Genomic DNA, 21,010 nt, shown 5'->3' with positions numbered 1-21,010 from the left:
TTAAAAGGCAAACTATACGAGACTTATCTTAGCAAAGTTGCGCGATCTAGCAAGGGACTGCATCTACAGTAAAACAGTAACAACACCCGAGAATTTGATAAAGACCTTAAAGGAGATGCTTGCTCCTTGTAAGAATTCTAGATATTATATTGTTAAGCTACATACTTTGAGAATGAAGCAGGGAGATATAGTAAAAGATTTCCATGATCCGATCAATATTTTGTTGAATTGTATGGAGAACGTACTAAAAATAGAGTTAGATGAATCTTATAGTTCTCTTATGATGACTCCGATAAAATCATTGACAGTTGAGATTTTTAATAACCCAAGAACATGGGAGATCTATTTGACACTAAACATCCCAATACACTTGAAAAGGCTTGTAAAGAAACCTTGAAAGTTGAGAATAGGAATAATTTGAAGTCTAAATCTGATTTAATCTTTAATCGTTCGTCTATGATTAATCCTGCCCTAAATGTTGCTTATGTCCAAGATTATCATGATTATGAATCAGATGAACAATAGACTGTAGAGAAATTCGATGATGTGCTAATTGAAGTAATCCAGTAGTTATACATACAAAGATTAATTATGAGAATCAAGGACAAGGCAATCGGTATCAGACAAGTAATCGATAACAAGAGGCCCATATTCATGCTCGTCCGATAATTGGTGGACCAACTTGTGGGTAATTTTCGTGATGGAGCATCATCAAACCCAGGAAGACCATCGACCTGAAATAAAGACGAAAGGCTGAACGTAAAACTGCACATATTAGGGCATTGTGAAGACGTAAATAGTGAACATTGTGCTGTATATTCTAATAGAAAGATTAAGAGCGGAAGACGTCACAAAATATTTTTACTATACGTGCAGTTGAAAACCAGGAATGCATATTCATATTCGATATGAAAAGTCCCACACAATGGAGACCTATAAAATATAATTTTTACACGAAAATACATTAAAATATATTATTGTATAAAATATAACTAAAGTTGTCAAACGAATTAGTAAATCTTGTTCATTTTTCTTAATCTTGCATGTTATATATTGTAACGATCACCAACTCCCGTATAAGAAATAACACGAAATAATTATAAAAAAAAGGATGTAACTTTATTTACTACATAACCCTAGCGACACGATTTAAGGCTACCCGACAACTAACTAACTTTACGACAACAACAACAACTGCTTGGCAACCTTCTGATCTTCTTTTATTGACGTTCGACGGTCCGATATATAACAATATCATTGTTCTTCCAATATAAATTAATTCCGACCAGAACGATAGCCGTAACCAAATTTGTTACGCCCGAAAAGGTTTAAAAAGAGATTGAAGTATAGTATAATTGGGAAGTCTAACTCTTTATACAATTCACCATTGTGGATTGTTATCAAAAAACCAGCCAGTGATGGAACTTCCCGATGGAAGAATAATCATAGACTTTCGATAATTGAATAAAAAAATTATTGGCAATGCTTATTGTGATGTACACAGATGTATGTGTACACGAGCGCCGAATAACGCGCATTTATAAGTGCGCTGCCCACGTGAGTCGCGGCATGTTATCGTGCGAGCCGAGGCGAGTCGCCGAAACAGGCAGTTATCGCCAGGCGCTTATGGCTATCACAGCGAGCCTTACCAGGCATATGTAAAAGATGGACGAGTGTCTCGCAGGAATACCCGGAGTTATAACATACTTAGATAATATTTACATCACGGGCCGAAATACTGCCGAGCATATACAGCGACTCGAGCAAACATGCAAGCGTCTATCTGATTGTAACTTGCGTGTAAATAAAGTAAAGAGCGAATTCCTAAAAGAACAAATAGACGTATTGGGTTTTGTTATTAACCGTGACGGCCTCCACAAATCAAAATCAAAAGTTAAAGCAATGGTGGAAGCGCCAAGGCCAACTTCGCTTAAGGAAGCAAACTCATTTTTAGGCTTGATCAATTTCTACTCGCGTTTCCTCAAAGATAGGGCTATAAAATTACAAGCATTATATGATTGCGCGAACAAAGACAAGTTTGAATGGAATGAAAAATGCGAAGAAGCATTTAACTGGGTCAAATTAGAATTGATATCGCCCCGTGTATTAGCACACTACGACCCAAACAAGAAAATTGTTCTAGCTTGCGATGCGTCGGCATATGGGTTGTCAGCTATCCTCTCGCATATCTTCGACGATGGCACTGAGAGGCCTATAGCTTACGCGTCAAAAAGAATTCCATCGAACGAGATGAATCGCGCAATCATAGATAAAGAGGCAAGCGCAATTGTTTTCGGGTTCAAACGCTTTTACGATTTCATCTACGGCAAGGAAATTATATTACGAACCGATCACAAGCCTCTACAGTATATTTTCAGCCCTAAAAAAGGCATTCCCTTGACGGCGGCCGGAAAGCTACAGAGATCAGCGCGTTTTCTGTCCGGATTTAATTAAAAAATTGAATATATTAAATCAAAGAATAATGGAAACTGTGAGGCTTTATCGCGATTACCTATTGAAGACGACACAGACACGCTGTGCTCTGACCTTTCACCTATATATTACATTGATAAAGGGTTCGCGACAATCGATTGTAAAACTATACAAACAGAAACGCAACGCGATGAAACTCTTAAGAAAATAATGTTATATGTAAAAGATGGTTGGCCTAATGTGACTCCAGAGTCAGTAAAAAAATTCAAAAACAAAGAAGACGAACTTTCTCTCGAAAGTGGATGTTTATTTTGGGGAATAAGAATTATTATTCCAGAGAAACTTAGGGCAACACTCTTACGTGAATTACATATGACACACATGGGCATAGTTAAAATTAAAATGCTCGCCAGGTCGTACGTCTGGTGGCCAAACATCAACGACGACATCGAAAATTTAGTCAAGTCGTGCAAAATTTGCAACGAAATGCAAAAAAAACCACCCAAAGCAATTTTAACGCCATGGCCTTGGCCAGAAAAAGCTTGGTCACGCATACACCTTGATTTCTTGGGTCCCTTCTTGGGTCATATGTTTCTGGTTGTCATTGATGCTCATTCTAAATGGCCTGAAGTAATCAATTTTAAAAATAATACAAAGACATATCGCGTGATCTAAGAATGTAAAAACCTGTTTGCGAGATTTGGATTCCCCTTACATGTTGTATCTGATAATGGGCCGCAATTTAGAAGCTCCGACTTTCATGATTTTTTAAAAAATTACAAAATTACACACACCTTTTCACCTCCACCCCACCCTGCCACAAACGACGCAGCCGAACATTTTGTTCATACATTTAAGGACAAGGTCGAAAAGATCGTGAAAGGGGGAGAGAGCGTGAATGACGCGGTTAATATTTTCCTTTTTGACTATCGTGCTTGTAACCATTGCTCAACCGGAAAAAGTCCAGCAGAACTTATTTACAATCGAGAGTTGCGCACTAGATTTGATTTGTTGCGTCCGGCTCACACCAAATCGGTCGTAGAAAAAAGCCAGCGTGATCAAGTCAAGTCGTACCACGGCTCACGAAAAACCAAATTTGAACCAGGTCAACCTGTTACCGTTTCAAACTACCGTGTCGACGGAAAAAAGCGTATACCAGGCGTGATTGAAAAACAAGTCTCACCCTCATGGCTATCACAGCGAGCCTTGCCGGCATACTTGTATACACTCAACTAATTGTACTCCTATGTTCACTATGAAATAAAGGTAGACTTAGAAAACACAACATTCACCTTACTCCTGATTCAATACCTCCTAATGACGAAGCCGAGCAACTAACGTGAACATAGCCCTGCCAGGCATATGTAACACTTATCATTTACCAAACATAGCGGATTATTGTATCAATGAGAGGGCTTTCTCGACATTTGATCTAACTAACGGATTTCAATAGATTTCGTTAAGAGGAGAGGAAAGACCTAAAACGACATTCTCAACATTTGATAGTAATTATTATATTAGAATATCTAAAGGATTAATGAATGCACCTGCCATGTTTCAAAGAATAATTAACGTATTATTAACGAAACTTCTAAATATAAAAATGTTTGTATATTTGCATGGCATCCTCGTGTATGTGAAAAATCTTCATGATCATGAAGTGACAATTGATAAATTGTTTGATAAATTGTCTAAGGCAGGATTAATATTACTGTTTCGTCCCGAAACGTAATATTTAACATTTATTTATCAATTTACGATGTAGTAATTGATCAAACTCAGCGAAATTAAAAGTTCAGCAATCCGAGAATCGAGTTACCCGACAAATTGAATTTCTGACTACTTGATATATTAATGTAGACCGAAAGGTTAATGTGCTAAATAATGATAGGACTTTTCGGCAGTTGATTCGCAACGCGCGATAGCTCAATGATTATTTGAATAATCCGCAATTTATTCCTTGTCATTGATTATTAATATTTTGAATAAATAAATAATTATTTGAGTATCGAATATTGAGTATTCGCGCATCCTTATTTATCGACCTCGGTTACACCTCATCGAGATAGATCCAAGCAGTCAATTAATCCGTAATAAATAAACCAGGTAAGTTTCTGTTATTTAAAATATATTATAAATAAGTCGTTATATTATTTACGTAAGAAATATATATTATAATAATAAATCTGGACTACCGAGTTCAGGACTTAACAGTGGTTCTGGTACAAATAAAGTGATAAGATTCTCGTTTCAAGACAATTTTCCTTTCTCCCGTTTTTCTTGCATAATCCGTAGTAAAGGCAAATAAAGAAATAACACTTTATGATCCAATAATCACAGCGGAAGAGAGTAATCGAACCGAAGTAATAATGGCTCAAGTTTAACAGCTACCGCTAAAATATGTAACAAATTTAGTCCCAGATTTCGACGATAAAAATATGTCTGTCAAAAAATATGTTGAAAAGCTTAAACATGCGAAAAATATCATAGCAGCTGCTGATGAAGCAAATTTGATTCCAATTTTGAAAATCAAACTGAGCGGAGAAGTTTATAAGGCATTAATCAACGTGAAAATTTATAAAATAGACGACTATATATAAGAAATAAGATAACTTTACCCCTCGCTAGATAATATATATAGTATGCAAGAGATAGTATACAAATTATTCAAAAACCTGTATTAAATTACACGAATGGATTACAAATCAAACTTACAAATCAAAGAAATGATGAGAGTAAAAACGGGTATAACCGATGAAAAGTACAAAGAATTCAAGACCGCTATAAATACGGATGCAGTAAAATATTTTAAAAACGGATTACAACAGGATATACGGTTAGAGATGCGAAATCATAATAATTTAAGCGCAGCACTAGAAAATGGTATAGAAATAGAAAGTAACCTGAAAAAATAGAAATTATTAAGAGGCGACAACTCTAGCACGCTAACCAGTTTTTCTAACACGACATTAGTTTCAGCATGCACATCGAACATATATAATTGTCAAATATACCATCGAAGCTTTATTTTACCAGTACAGAGCATAACATGTACTGCAAAGACAAGAATAATTTATCCTACAACTGTAAATTCGCAGGGAAAAAAATTGAACTTATTTGTAATAATAAAGGGCATTCAATTGACGCCTGTAAATTTAACAAGTCGATGGATAGTCATTGCCAATATTGTCAGATGTACGGACACGGTGTCTCACATTGTCCTTTCACACGAGAATGCGAAATATGCCACAAATGCAAAAAAGCGGGTACGATCCATATACATGCTCTGGGTTATTACAACCAACGAACTCTTGCGAATTTTGCGATAGGATAGATCATACGATACAAAACTGTCCTTATACGTTTTGTAAACGCTGGAATAAAGTGGGCCATGCAATAAAATATTGTTCAATCTTAAACAGCTGACAAAAATACGGGTATGAAATTTTATGTACGATTTGCGACGAAAAGGGACATAAATCGAAAGATTGCAGGCTAGTAAAAATCTTTATCAACAGTATTAATAATAATAAATATATAGATAATAATAACATGAATATTATTACAACAATAGACGTTCAAATTATAGAATTGGAAGTAATTTTGATAATGAAAATCAATGGCATAACAAATTTAAAAGACGTAGTGATAACATAAAATGCGATTATTGCGGCATAAGTAATTACATTATTAACAATTGCTATAAAATTAAAGACCTCCAACAAGGCGCGAAATTCAGGAAATTTTGTACATTTCGTCAAAATTCAGGACACAGAACTAACACATGCCCAGATATAAAAGTGCTATAAAACAATTAAGAACAATTTTGTAGCTCATGCTTAAGCAACTGTCCAAGAAATCGAAGTCCAAAAAACGAATAAATTCTTCTGAAGGCGAGCGCGCGAAAGAATCATATTACAAATTGCTCAATTTCGAAATAGCATCCCGAAGCACGGAAACCAGTATCACAACCCAACCGTCATTCAATGCGTAGCAAAAATTTTGATAACACAACAGGCGCAGTATGCAATAAAGAAACAAACGATTGCAAAAAGGAAAAAAAGATTTTTAGACCAAATAAAAATGATATAATCTGTAAGTATTGCAATCAAAGAAATCACATAATGAATGATTGCCCAAAAATAGAAGCTCATAGGGAATTCGTTAAAAAAGAAATATCATTTCACTTTGCAAAGAATCAGAATCGGATGATAGTATAGTAATACTGCAAACGATCAAAAACGTTGACGAGAGTAAACACCTTTGTGAATTTGAACTCTGTGAATTAATTGTCACTTTCCATAAATAAAGTAGAAATAGAAACAGAAAATTTATCTGAATCAGAGGTAGCTGCATATTTTGTTAAGATAGAAAATGTACTCCAATTTATTTCCACTATGAATTTAAAGTTACTTGTGAATAGTGGTATTCAATTAAATATTATAAAAAATAGTTAAGTACCTTCAAACGCAATCATAAATACAAAGAAAGTTTCATTATCAGAAATTACAGACAAAACTATAGAAACAATAGGCTTAATAAAACTAAACGGTAACGAGCTGTTATTTGATTTTTTTGTTGCAGCGGAAGAATTTTCTATTTCTTATGATGGAATTATAGGTGTATCAATAACAAACAAATTAGGACTAGACAAAGGGTATTTAGAAATAAATAAAAGTAAAATAAAATTTAAACCCACATCGGCGAAGAGTAATGAAAAAGTCTTTTTGAATGAATATGAAAAAAAACTAGAGTCAGGGATTTCTGAAAAACAAAAAGGATTTTTAGGAAAAATGTTACAAGAAATTAATTAAGAAAACAATTGGAAAATCAAAACACAAAACATCAGCGATTGTAATTATTATAATAATTTATACAAATAACGACAACACTTTTGATAACGCGCGTACAAACACCGTTAAAAGCGAAATTGACACACAACTACATGACCTAGCACATACCCCATGGACAACTGAAATTTCGAAAGGTAGCATAGAAACCTAAATACGGAAAAAAATTGAAATGAAACAAAAGAAGAACCATTCTTCTCAAAAAGATCTCGGATGATGTGGAACAAAATACTAATATTCGTGCAAATTAATTTTTCAAACCCGAAGGACTTGCGACATTAGAAAATCAAATGGAAAAAAATCCCTCAAAAATAGAAGTCCTTATAGAACATATCAATGAAGCATTGAATAACTAAACATACTTCATAGCGGACAACGAACACATAGAAAGCTACGATTACAATCATTTCATAACAACAATAAAAGAAAATATAGGTATAGATTTTCCAACAGAAAATAAAATTGATACAGACGACAAAACATTCAATTACATTTCTTTTGATTCAGAAAAATTTCGAAACATTATTAATTTAATTAAGAATACAAACTTTAATATCAATGATAACAAGATTTACGCGCAGGTAACATAGATTTCATTAGCGAAGACTATACACATGAAAACAGCAATCCAAATCACAAAGACAAAGTATTTGAAAACATAGATCTAAAAAATTTAAGCGAAAACAATTACGAAAAAACGAAGCAATTCATTAAAAAAATTGAAGATATATTTTAGGTAGAAAGAGATGAATTAGGAACTTGTAACGTGGAACAACATGAAATTAACTTGACGGACGATAAATCAGTCTACATATAAATATAAATAACATAAACATAAACATAACATAACATAAACATATATAGGATAAAACAAGTTTCCCTTGCTACACAAATTACGGAACATCGCTATTGAAGAAGTGAAAAAATGAATTTTTAACAAGTTGGTGAAAAACTCAAAAAGCGCTTTCAACGCACCAACATGGGTAGTAAAAAGAATTTAGCCGACGGGAAACCGAGATGGCGATTAGTGATAAATTATAGAAAATTAAACGAAAAAACCGTCACCGATCCGTATTTAATACCAAACATATCGGAAATGTTTGATAAATTAAGCAAAGCTAAATGTTATCATGTCACCGACTTAAAATCCCGTTTTCATTAGGTCAAGATGCACCTCAAAAACACTTTCAAAACTGCATTCAGCATACACCCACTGGGCAGATTCGAGTTTTTTGTTTTACCTTCTGGTCTTGTTAACTCACCTAGGACCTTTCAAAGAATACTTAATACCGTACTTGGGAACCTCATAGGTAGAACTTGTTTTGTTTTTATCGATGATACAATCATGTTCGGAGAAACAGTGGATAAAACAAAGGGACGTTTTTATGAAATAGTGCAAAAATTGCGAGAAACCGGATCAAAACTTGAATCGCAAAAATGCAATTGGTTAAAGAAAGAAGTAAATTTCTTAGGTCATGTTATTAGCGAAGTTGGTATCAAACTAGATAAAAAGAAGGTTCAAGGGGTCGAAGCTTTTCCTACACCGAAAACTACAAAAAACATCAGAGAATTCCTCGGCCTGTCTAGTTATTACAGACATTTTATTAAAAATGTCGCAGAAATTACAAAACCGCTCACTATTCTTTTACACAAAAATGTAAATTTTTCTGGGAATAAAGAGCACCAAGAAACTTTCGAAAAACTGAAAAAGTTACTATGTGAAGCACCCATTTTACAATATCCCAAAACTTCTAAAGATATCAACATAAGAAACATGATAAATGATGTTTTCAAAGAAACAAAAATTAAAGTTATTATTTGCATGAATTATATCAAGTACGGCAATAGTCGGGAAAGCAGAGACAATATTTTTGAAATGTACCATTCTTCAAAATGAGGAGGGCACTCGGGAGTAAACCGCACATGTAACGGAATTAGCGATAATTTTTCTTGGGAAAATTTAAAGAAAGATATTCAAAATAGAATCACAAAGTGCAAAGAGTGTCAAAGAAACAAATTAAAACGGAAAAAGATGAAACAACCTATGATTATAACCGATACACCTTTGAAAACTTTCGATAAAGTCTCTATGGACATTATGGGACCATTTAAGATTAAAAAAAATAGTAAACGTTACATTTTTTCTATTCAAGACTAATTGTCCAAATTTATTATTCTAGCAACTCTAGAAGACCAAGCTGCTGAAACAGTAAGTAAGGCATTTATAAAAAAATTCATTTGCATCTTCGGAACCCCGCAAGTTGTACTAACTAAAATTGCTCAAATTGCAAGAGATAATTTAATTATATACAAAGAAAAATCGAAAGAACAGGTCAACAAAAACACAAATCCAGTAGAATTCCAAATCGGAGATAAAGTCATGTTTATGAAAGAATTCAAATCGGGAAAACTAGAAAAAGATCACTCCTTAGGCTCTTTTGAAATTCTAAAAATAATTGACAATGGCAGCATAATAATCAATTACAACGGGAAATAAAAAACAGTTCATGCAAATAAATTAAGCATAACTAAATAAATGTATATTGTTGAAAATATCAAAACAAATACACTAACATTTTTGAAATCATCACTAGTTTTTATTATATTCTATTTCCTCAAAACAACTAATGGCATAATAGGATTTGACTGCGGCTCAACAAACCCTACCATCACAACTTACTCTCTTTTCGACACAGGAAACTGCGACTTCCACAAGATATAAACAAGAACTTCTTCAAATAGTGGAATTCAGGTCTATTAAAACCCTACAATACAAAATAGAAATAAAACATACCGTTTTCCACTGTGGGATGTTCAATCATTTAGGACCTCCGGAAAACACGATTCAAGAACACGATTATGACCTTTCATACGATCATTGTAAAAGTATCCATGCCACGGGTATTTTCAAATACGATAAGATAAACATCATAGCTGATCTACATATTAATTCAACGAAAAGCGTAGGACTAGACTTAGCAGGAAAGGTAGAAGAAAAATTTTGCTCGGTAACCGCCTATTCCGACAGATTCGGCTCATGGAGTAATGTTTTTGTACAAGGCGTTATAAAAATTACATTACTAAAAAATTACGCGGCCGTTAGTTTAAGTAATGATAAGTTAAGATTAAACTTAGGTACGGGTTGCAAGTTTTCTGATCAACATTGCATCGATATTGAAGATAGTTACACCTTTTGGCCACTGTTACCGCTGGAAGATTGCTTCCAAAACAAATACGAGGTATATAGAGGCCCGGTAACTAAGATAAAATCACCCGATCAGGAAACTATATTTAGTATAAACACTGACACAGTATCATTCACATTGGCAACTAAAGGAAATATAGGCTTTTTTAACAGAGTACTTACTAAAATAGAAAATCCAAAATTATTTACATACATGTGTTCTTCATATAATACTTTATTCGATAATGATATTTAAAAGAAAGAAGAAATACTAAATTACGATCTCTTTACCTATTTTAATAGCAAATTTGTATACGTAGAAAAACATTTCAGGACAGAAGTAAACAATTTGTATTTAAACATTATAAAAGAATAGTGCGAATTACAAAGTAAAGTGCTCTACAACTCTCTATCCCTCGCATCCATCGTACCAGATGAATTTGCCGTGAATACAACCTAATGGAGAAGCCCGGGTACATAGCTCGGCTGGAAGGGGAAGTCGTATATGTCATACAGTGTACGTCTATTGAGGTCCAACTACACCATTCAGATAAATATTTTTCTCAATTGCCGATTACTCCAGGTAACCAATTATTGTACCTAACCCCGAAAATACACTCTTGCTGAAAACAGGTACACAGATAAGCTGCAATACCATCATCCCACAATCTTATAAACTGGGCGAACCGTAGACCAACCTAGTGCCAATACTTAGAAAAGCAGACAACAACATCCTGATACTGTAACCATCTACTAAAATGACGTGAAAATCAAAGAAAATGAACTCACTGGCAATCAGTGGCATCTATTCCCAAGAAGACTTCCACGATTTACACAACCATGTTCTATTGCTGATGGAAAAATCGTCACTTTTCAATATAATGGCAAGAGGAATGCAAGGCGACGAGAACCCACAAGGAGGATTGATTTCATATTTCTCGAAACACTCTCCAACATCGCTGAAAATACATGGAATCAATTCATCATGAAATTTACACAATTTGGATCAATAAGCTCAGCCGTCAATATGATTGTCATAATTTTTCAGCTCCTCAATACAGTTCTAGACATGATAATAAGAGGATATACTCGTAAGTAGTGGGGCAGTTGTGGTACCATAATCTGGGTCGGAAACCTCGGAAACGAATTTTAAATTAATAAAAGCTAGTAAAACATAATATTTCATTGAATATCGTAGTGCAAGTTTACTTTTAATAAATGTGTCGCCGGTGTAGTCAAATATTCCAACCGCTTTTAGATCAATTGCATCTGTCAGACAGGCGGTTCCATATACCGAAGTTCATAGAATGTCTAGTCCTATGAGCATATTTTCAACGATAGGCAGTGCGGCTTTAAGTGCTTTATCCATTTTGAATTACTACACGAGTTTGTCAAGATCCTATGTTGTGTGCACGATAGGCTAACAAGAGTAATGATTCTTATTTAGCGTTTGACCGAATGGGTATTTCTCATGGATATGTATATAATATTAACCCGAATAGAACTCTCTAATGACAAGATAGATAAGTTGATCTGTATAGTTGCTCAAGAAGAGAACTGTTCTAATCTGAGTGCTGTATCTGTGTTGATATAAACTTTACTTACACATCGACGATCAGTGTTAGAAGTGCAATGATAACCTGGGATATTCTTCCTGTCCTTTCTTTCTCTGCTGTAAATCTTCACTTCTACTCCCTTAAAAAAAATTATAAAGTGGAGCGGGAACATCAAATTCGTAAAATAAGAGGGCATAGTTTTCTGTTTATCCTATTCTTTCACTGAAGGCGGCACCCTTCAGCTCACGCCAGTTTTATTGCGTATATTGCCGATGGAGAATCCTTGATATCTAATGCGCTCAGCAGTAAAAGTAATCATGAAAATGGGAATAAAATGACTACAGTTATCAGATGTAGAATATATTTATGTTGCTCTTAAATGTAGAAAGAGATCACACTACTTATTGAAATGATAGCCAATAGTTAATATTTTCACCTTATGAATTAACTAAACGCATCGCATGGTTACTTTTGCTCAAGCCGTGACACTCAAAAAGATAATCGTAAGTCTCGATGAAAAGTCGTGTAAGTTGAAAGTAATGCATTCAGCACCTGTATTTCTTCTTGAATATTTTTAAGCATTGGGCATCTAGTATTTATATCTTTAGTTTCCATAATTTTTGTACATGGCATATTTTGGCGGGAAGTAACTTTGTCTCACAGACTAACTGAAATCTTACTCAAAGCTTCGGCACAAGACTTACGATTTAGCATTATAATTGGGCTGACGAGATGTCGTACCGTTTACGGAAATGCTAAATTCTGTGTCTCTGCCGTGTATTAATGTTTGCTTTTGTGAAAAAGGTGTCATGCTACCACGATTTATAAGCTTTCGAACTGAAGTATGAATCTTAGCTTTACATTGAAAACTTGTGAAGTGTGGTTGACCTATTTCTTCATGGTTCGTTAAAATTAACAAAGACCTGATTTTTCAGTACATGAGATATAAGGTTATGTAAATTCTTAACAAAGATCTATAAGATAACATTGAATAACACTGGTCATTTTATTTTTTATTATCTTATATATTTTATCATAATCTACAGTATAATTTCCTGCAAGTATGATGGCCTCCTTGACATTGGCTCAAAATACTTTGGTGTCCCAGTAAATATACAGCCTTATTTGTTTACATTTCAAAAAAATGAATTAGACAACTTCAACGTTCCTCTCACGTATTGCTATATCTGTGATATACACAGATATCTCTTATACTTCTTTTTATCCCATTCTTTATATATAATTGTACTTTTCTTATTTTACAAAGTATAAGTTCAATATGATTACTTTAGATTTTCTTACATTATATATGATATTTTCATAAAGCATTTGAAAAAATTTCTAGACAGCTGAAGAAGTCATAGTTAATTTAATTTCACAAGTTGGACCTTTGGCACGCAATCAATTACCTTTGCGTCTGTATCAAACGACTAGTAAATGGCGAGATGAAATGAAACCTCGTTTGGGATTATTACGCAGTAGAGAATTTATTATGAAAGATATGTATACTTTCGATGCTAATTCAAAAAACGCTATGGATACTTACGAGATTGTTCATAATGCATATCGGAAGATTTTTGATGCTCTCAAGATCCCATACATGAAAGTGATTGCAAATTCAGGAATAATGGGAGGGTATCTTTCACATGAATATCATTATTTATCTAATGTAGGAGAAAATAGCATAACATATTGTAAAACTTGTAATTATTATCAAGAGGACCAAACTATTCTTATTACAAATTGTCCCAATTGTAACAAAGAGTTGGACAGGAATAATTCAGTTGAGGTAAGCTCTGTCAAATTAATGGTGTTGTAGTATTTTACAGAAAATATTATAGTAAAAAATTAATTCTTCATTGTACTCTGAGTGCAAAATACTATTTTAACATTTAAATATATGATAAATAGCAGCGAACCCTACTATACTTCCTTACGTTACATCTAGTATGACAGCAAATGAGTCACTTAAATGACCTTCAATCTTGACATATTGTCGTCTGTCAGTTAGATAGTTTTTAAACAGATCATTAGTTAAATCGTGTATCCTATATCTCTTTAACCTTAAAAGTATAATTTTATGATCAGCAATATTAAATGTCTCTACCAAATCTAAGAAAACTGCTATTACTTTATTATTCTTCTACGTACATTTAATTATTAGATTTTTCACATTTGAAAGTGTATTTTTGGTTTCGATTTGCTTTTTGAAACCAAACTTTTTGTTATCATTGATTTGATTTTTTGAGAGAGATTTATTTAACTAACTTGAATTAGTTTTTCAAAAATCTTGGCTATATTTGATATTAATCATATTGATCTGTAATTAATTAGTACAAATGCTCCTCCACATTTACGGATCGGTCCTATTTCAGCGATTTTATAGACTAGGGATCAATGTGTTTTGAAGATGCACTCGAATGGAAAACTAATGTAAGAATTGTGAAAAGTTCTGCTTATTAAGGACGCTCGCTTGCCCGAGCCGCCATCATGGGCGCGTGAGCGACATGAACGGACTCGTGGTTTCCGTAAATTCGCGATTACACGTACCCTATTAGCGACAATATCCTACTGCGAGCAATAACGCGAAACGCCTTACATGCCCTTGCATTTTAACGCCGATCATAGAGGGGCCAGCGGTAGTGCGCATGCAAGATCGACGCGCGATAGACTTTATACCGCATTCTCGACTGCAAATATTTCGATATTTGCCGCACGTGTTATTACAGTTATTACAGTGATATTACCAGACGCTAAGAAATTATCCATCTCGTTACAGGATCTAGTGTCTTTACAATTATTGTACTGATTCTATTGACTTCACCAGGTTTGACTTTAAAGATTTGAATAATCTTTAATATCTTATTATCATCAGTATACTAAATATAAAATTTTTCATCAATGCTATCTTAGAACGTAAGTGAATGAATCGTGCTTATTTTGATTTTTTCGATCAATTTTAATGCTACTTCATCGAAACAATTATTAAACATCCCAGTAACATTCACAGCATCAACGTACATGATGCCATAATTTTCAATTGATACATACTATAACGATTTATAAAATTGAGTGCGTTATAGAGAGGAAACTATTATGAATTATTATAAGATTAGCCTCGATTTGCCACTGGGTTTATGCAATGGCTCGTACTCGGCCGAGTCTGATTGTCTGCATCAAAGCTACCTCGTGGCCAGCGTAGAGCGGTGTGACTAGATGTAACAAAACTGCGAATAATAAATACGAAGGGAATTATCACAGGAAAGGAACAATAGTCAGGCGAGACAAAAAAATACGTAACTAGTGTAACTGCTGTTTATATAAATGAATTTATAATTAGTAAAAATGTAGAATTATAATAATGCAGTTTGATAAAGCAGCCAGGGTAAGAGAGAGAAAGCAAGCAAACCGAGAGAAACAAAGTACGAGGAGATACTTACATTTTCCTCGGCCATGCCTTCTTCAAATGCTCATGGGTCGAAATTCGTTGATACAACGACTCGCTATCCTCGTGTTAAACCCGCATTGGTTGTACTCTCTGCACACTGCACACGCACACTCTATCCACCAAGAGGCTGTCGGAAGCCGGTATCGATGGCAAGGTCAAAATCGCTATCCTTCTTAATGGAAAAGCCACACGAAATCGGTAAGGCCTCAAAAGCACCGCGTCAATCGACACGTGTTCGCAGTGTCGAGTCCGCTTCAATCCCTTTCCTTAGGCCACTACGCCGCGGGTCTCCTATCGGAAGTCTATCATCCATACTGTATTGGGCGTTTTTGGGATCTTCATCCTCCACTGTAGTTAAAGAAATTAGGAAGTCTTTCTAATAATTTTTCTATCTTAACTTCATGGTCATATAAATTTTTAGCGTAAACTATTATATCATCCAAATACATTAATATTTCTATATTTAATAATCTCCGCAGCAACGCATTCATCATTCGTTGAAAGGTTGCTGGTGTATTCATTAAGCCTTTCGACATTCTGATATAATGAAAGTGTCCATCAAAAGTCGAGAAAGCCGTCTCCTCTCTGTCCTGAACCTTTAAAGGTATTTGTTGAAATCCACTGATTAAATCGAACGTTGAGAAGTACATTGAGCCTCCCAATTTATCTAAAATATCGGCAATATTAGGTAAGGGGTATGCATCGCCGATGGTCCTTTTATTTAACTTTCTGAAATCGATAACTATTCTCCATCTCGACGTATTGTCGCTCGCTGGGCTTTTGGTAACAATCCAGAGCGGTGAGTTATAAGGCGAGTTACTCTCTTCGATTATTCCATTCTTTAATCGTTTCTTGATTTCGGCCGATATAAACTCTCTGTGCACGTATGAATGCTTATATTACTTTGCATTGACTAGAACTCTATTTTTCAGATGTATTTCGCGTTCTATCAAGTTAATACATGGTAAGGGCTCTCCGGGAAGTAAAAACATATACGGCTATGCTACAAGCGTTTCACATTTTGAAGTTCACTCCGACAAAGGTGTCCTGTCCTTGTCAATTGCAACAACTTATTACGTCGTTTCTTAAATTGATCAATAGCTTATGCCGTTTTCTGGAGGCTACTTTTAAGGTCTGTATTGATGTCACTGGTAAATTCTGATTTATAATATTCAAATGGAATAAATTTCTTCGGGTCTACTTCTATCGTTATTTTTCTCTCGTCATGGGTGTTTACAGCCATGATTTTACAGGTTTCATGGTCATTGATAACTAAGCTCTGTTCAAGGAAGACTTTATCATTGCCCACATTTATCCTGGGTAAATACTCTTCACCAAGTTCATTTGTATGACTTATCGAGTTTTCGGCGCTTAGGTGTATCCTACCATACCGACAGGCAGTCCTTTCTCACTATTTCTAGCTTCATTGCTCCTGATTCCTTCTGGAGCAAGTCGTTCTATTCCTTGATCTAAGTCCGCTGTAGTATCAAGCATTCATTACGTCGTTCTCACAACCACTGATACTCATAGTCTATATCAGATCGTCTTGTAATTAGTCAATAGGCACACCATTCAGTAAAAACGGTAACTGATTCATTACGTAGCTAGTCACTATTAGGCTACTATTGTAGTATGAAATTACAGCGTTGGTATCCATTAGGTAATCTCTGCCTACGTGGGTCGTTTGAAAAGTCCGTGCAAAAATAAAAACTGTTTGATTTTTTTTAATAAATCTTTTTTAATTTTTAATATAGTCTCCTTTTAGGCTTATGCACTTCATTCAACGCTGCTCTAGTTTGTTAATCCCTTCCAAATAATAGGATTTATCCAAGTCTGCAAAATAGGCATTCGTTTCTGCAATGACCTCCTCGTTTGAATAAAATCTTTTCTCCGCCAGCCATTTTTTCATATTAGGGAACAAATAGTAGTCCGATGGAGCCAAGTCTAGAGAATAAGGGGGATGTGAAACGAGTTGGAACCCTATCTCCATCAGTTTTGCGGCCACAACTGCTGAGGCGTGAGCTGGCGCATTCTCGTGGTGGAAGAGGACTTTTTTGTGGGCCAATCGTGCACGTTTCTCTAGCAACTCGGTTTTCAAACGATCCAATAACGATGAATAATATTCGCCTGTAATGGTTTTACCCTTTTCCAGATAGTCGATGAAGATTATTCCTTGCGAATCCCACAAGACAGTCGCCATAACTTTCCCGGCCGAAGGAATTGTCTTCGCTTTTTTCGGAGCAGATTCCCCCTTGGTAACCCATTGTTTAGACTGTTCTTTGGTCTCAGGAGTGTAGTGATGTATCCATGTTTCATCTACAGTGATGAAACGACGCTTAAAGTCTTGCGGATTTTGCTGGAACGCTGCAAACCATCCTTGCAACACTTCACACGATCTCGTTTTTGGTCAATCGTGAGCAATCGCGGCACCCATTTAGCGGATAGCTTTTTCATGTCCAAATGTTGGTGCAAAATATTATGTACCCATTCGGTTGAGATGCCTACAGTACTAGCAATCTCACGCACCTTCACTCTTCTGTCAGCCATTACCATATCATGGATTTTATTAATGATTTCTGAAGTGGTAACCTTAACAGGGCGTCCAGAACGTTCAGCGTTTTTTGTACTCACATGGCCACTCCGAAAATTTTAAAATCACTTATAAACCACTCTAATCGAAGGTGCTCAATCACCATAATGTTTATCAAGCTTCTGTTTAATCTCCTGAGGCGTTTTGCCTTTGAAAAAGTAATGTTTAATCAATACACGAAATTCTTTTTCGTCCATTTTTTACAACTACTCGATGTCTTTGATTGAAACGAATGTAAAACGCAAAGTAATTGGCCGATCTGGCTGAAATTTGGTGTGTGCTCTTCCAAGATATGCCATTAACTGAAAATAACGTTGATACGCACTAGTAGCGCCATCTCTCTGACTTTGCACGGACTTTTCAAACGACCCTCGTAATATTTCGTCTTCCTCAATACGAAAACTATTCCATACTATGTGAAATTCTGCTATACGTCCATTTATGATCAGTATTGCTGTACCTATCGTTAGAATAGTATGTGCCGTTATACCACTTAAGGTAGTAACTTCCCTAAGATCAAACTTCGTGGTCCAATTTAATGCACTGAATTTTATGAGGTTCACGGCCGATCCATTATCTATCATGAACACAGTCCATTTTTTACTGGTCTCTGGTATCCCAAACCTTATTCTTGTTGACAGATAGATTTGATTTTTTCCTGCGCTAGATCCCTAATTCGAGGTAATTGCGACGCTAGTTCAACAGAGTTCGCGGGTTCTTCAATATCGTCATAATATTTACTAATGGTACTCTCGGCTTTTCTGCCGTCGGTATGGCTTGTACTTCCGCCACCATTACCTTTGTACTGTTGCTGAGGCTGAGTCCTGATTCTACCGGCACTTCTGACATGGGCCCGCTCCATTTGTTGCTGGGTGAGTCCCATCTATGTTCAAATGACCTGCTTTCCCCTGTTGCTGGTATCTCGGGTTTGGTCTAAGCTCTCCCTTTTGCTGCTGGTTATATGCTATTGTTTCGTAGCGCTTTACAGTGGGATAATAATATGAGTCCGTATCAGGATTATATAAGCGCCCTACATATGGTCCATTGTCCTTGTAATTCCTATAACGAGGTTTCCAGTTCCTATTCTGAAATCGTCTTTGGCCTTGAGATCGATTTTGTTGTTGTCCTTGGTTATTTTGGTTACTTGAGTAAGGTTGTTGTCCGCTGTTTCGCTGGACAAAGAATTGCTAAATCTCCGCGAGTAATTCATTCTATTCATTATCGTACTGCTCCTCCAGATCATTTTGTTGATCTCATACGAAATTTACATTAAGCCCACATAGGATGGTCGCCCATCTATTAGAATTCGACTCAATGTGCCTTACCCTCGATTTATTTCTGGTCTCTATGCGAAGCGCTTCTTTATTCGCTTCGTCTAGGGTTTGGGTTGGGTTTTGGGTTTCTTGATATCTACTAGATCCTCGATTTTCTTCGGTAAACTAGCGATGAAAGTTTTTACGGTCGACTTCTACATTTGAGTCATCATTGCGTTGGTGAAGTTATCGCCAAGCTCTTCTTTTTGAGCACAATTAACTGAATGTTTATCCTGTCATGGAAATCTCAAACCAAGTCTCCTTGCTTCATGCGTAAACTATAAATTTTAGAATTATACACAAAGTCCTTGCAGAGTGCAAATCGCTCCCTTAAAATTTTTATTAAGTCGTCATCAACTTTGATTGATTTGCCGTAAGTGCAGTTCCGCGTTGATCCCCGTAGCTTAGCGATAATTAAGCAAACAAAATTCTGTCTCTGTCCATCCGATATTAGTGCCTTTCTGTTACGAATATCTTGGATAAAATCCTTCAAAGGCATATTTTTTCCATCGAATTCTGTAATTCTTTGCACAATATTCTGGAGGGTAAAACTGGCCGGCATGCTAGTCAGTAGCTGTAAGGTGGCCTCTTCGATTGCCATCTTACTTATAGTTTAGTGTACACTCGTCTGGTTGATTCAGAGAAAGCGGAGAAAAAGAAATAGATCCTGTTACGTCTTGCTAAATTCCCTCCTAGTCTATAGACGATTTATGGCCCAAGGGTCCTTGACAGCCTATCATGCTCAAAAAGTGAACGAAGGGACACACAACAATGTAAGGGTTTTCTAATAGGCAAAGACTCGTTTTGAGTTATGGTAGCTTAATATTTTTATACTTCTATAGGTTATGACAGTAAACGTCGAATCAGCGCTAAAAGTCTAACCTAGTGGCTGCCTGCGGGGGCAGCACTTACCGGCAGACAAAAAATGTAACAAGGGAATTCGGCACGCGACGAGACGGAACGCGCGTGATTGAAAACGAGCAAGTGAAGGATCAGCCATCGACACGTTTAGCCGAAAGTGTGGGAATCAGCTGCCAATATACGAGCCAAAAGTCGCGGATTAGAACCCGATCGCCGAGCTGCGCTACCAAGTCCCCTGACGTTTCCCGAGCTTTTCCGGAGTGCCGATACGAGCCGAGTCGGAGCTGCGACAGCGGTGCCTCCGCCTGCCTGAAAAGCGTGTGTGAGAGTGCGCGTGTGAGGAGTTTCGCTAGCAAGGGCGATACCGAAAACGCGAGCTTCCTCGTATTAAAGACAGACTTTCCCGCAACGAGAGTGCGAACCGTTTCTTCCGTTCTCCGTACGACTGCAATAAAAGGTAAGCTGGCCAGCTTAATTTCGCGGTCGAGATATAATTGCTATACGACTAATCCCTCGATTCAACAAAAAGCGTGCATGTAACATCTCGGCAAACAAAGAGCGGCGAGCGATCCGACACTGCATGTTGTTGTCGTGCGCGCGGCATGTAAACATAAACACGCGGGCCGAATTCAATGTAACATTAAGATGTAATAAAAGTTCTCGTATGTGATATTAACAGTACTTTCGAAGTGTTCTTTTCGTATTTGTAGATAGTTGGTTGATTGATACCCGTTCCCTCCTGCTCTCCGATTTTCGTATTTAACATAGGTAATTA

At 35.9% G+C, this 21,010-nt stretch overlaps 1 protein-coding gene across 2 annotated transcripts in view; it reads left to right on the top strand.

Moving 5' to 3' along the window:
* LOC131672224 (probable proline--tRNA ligase, mitochondrial) overlaps nt 1–21,010 on the top strand; it is a 110,845-nt gene that overhangs the window by 21,977 nt on the left and 67,858 nt on the right. For both annotated transcript variants that reach the window (XM_058949426.1, XM_058949351.1), the window contains one exon: nt 13,369–13,812. In XM_058949426.1, the coding sequence (XP_058805409.1) occupies nt 13,369–13,812 (444 nt within the window). The remainder of the gene's footprint in view (nt 1–13,368; nt 13,813–21,010) is intronic.

This window comes from Phymastichus coffea, unplaced genomic scaffold (genome assembly GCF_024137745.1).
Source record: "Phymastichus coffea isolate CEN01 unplaced genomic scaffold, Cenicafe_Pcof_1.1 PCOF00001, whole genome shotgun sequence".
Taxonomy (NCBI): Eukaryota; Metazoa; Arthropoda; class Insecta; order Hymenoptera; family Eulophidae; genus Phymastichus; species Phymastichus coffea.
Note: the sequence above shows the minus strand (reverse complement) of the source record. Positions and strands in the feature narration are given on the sequence as shown.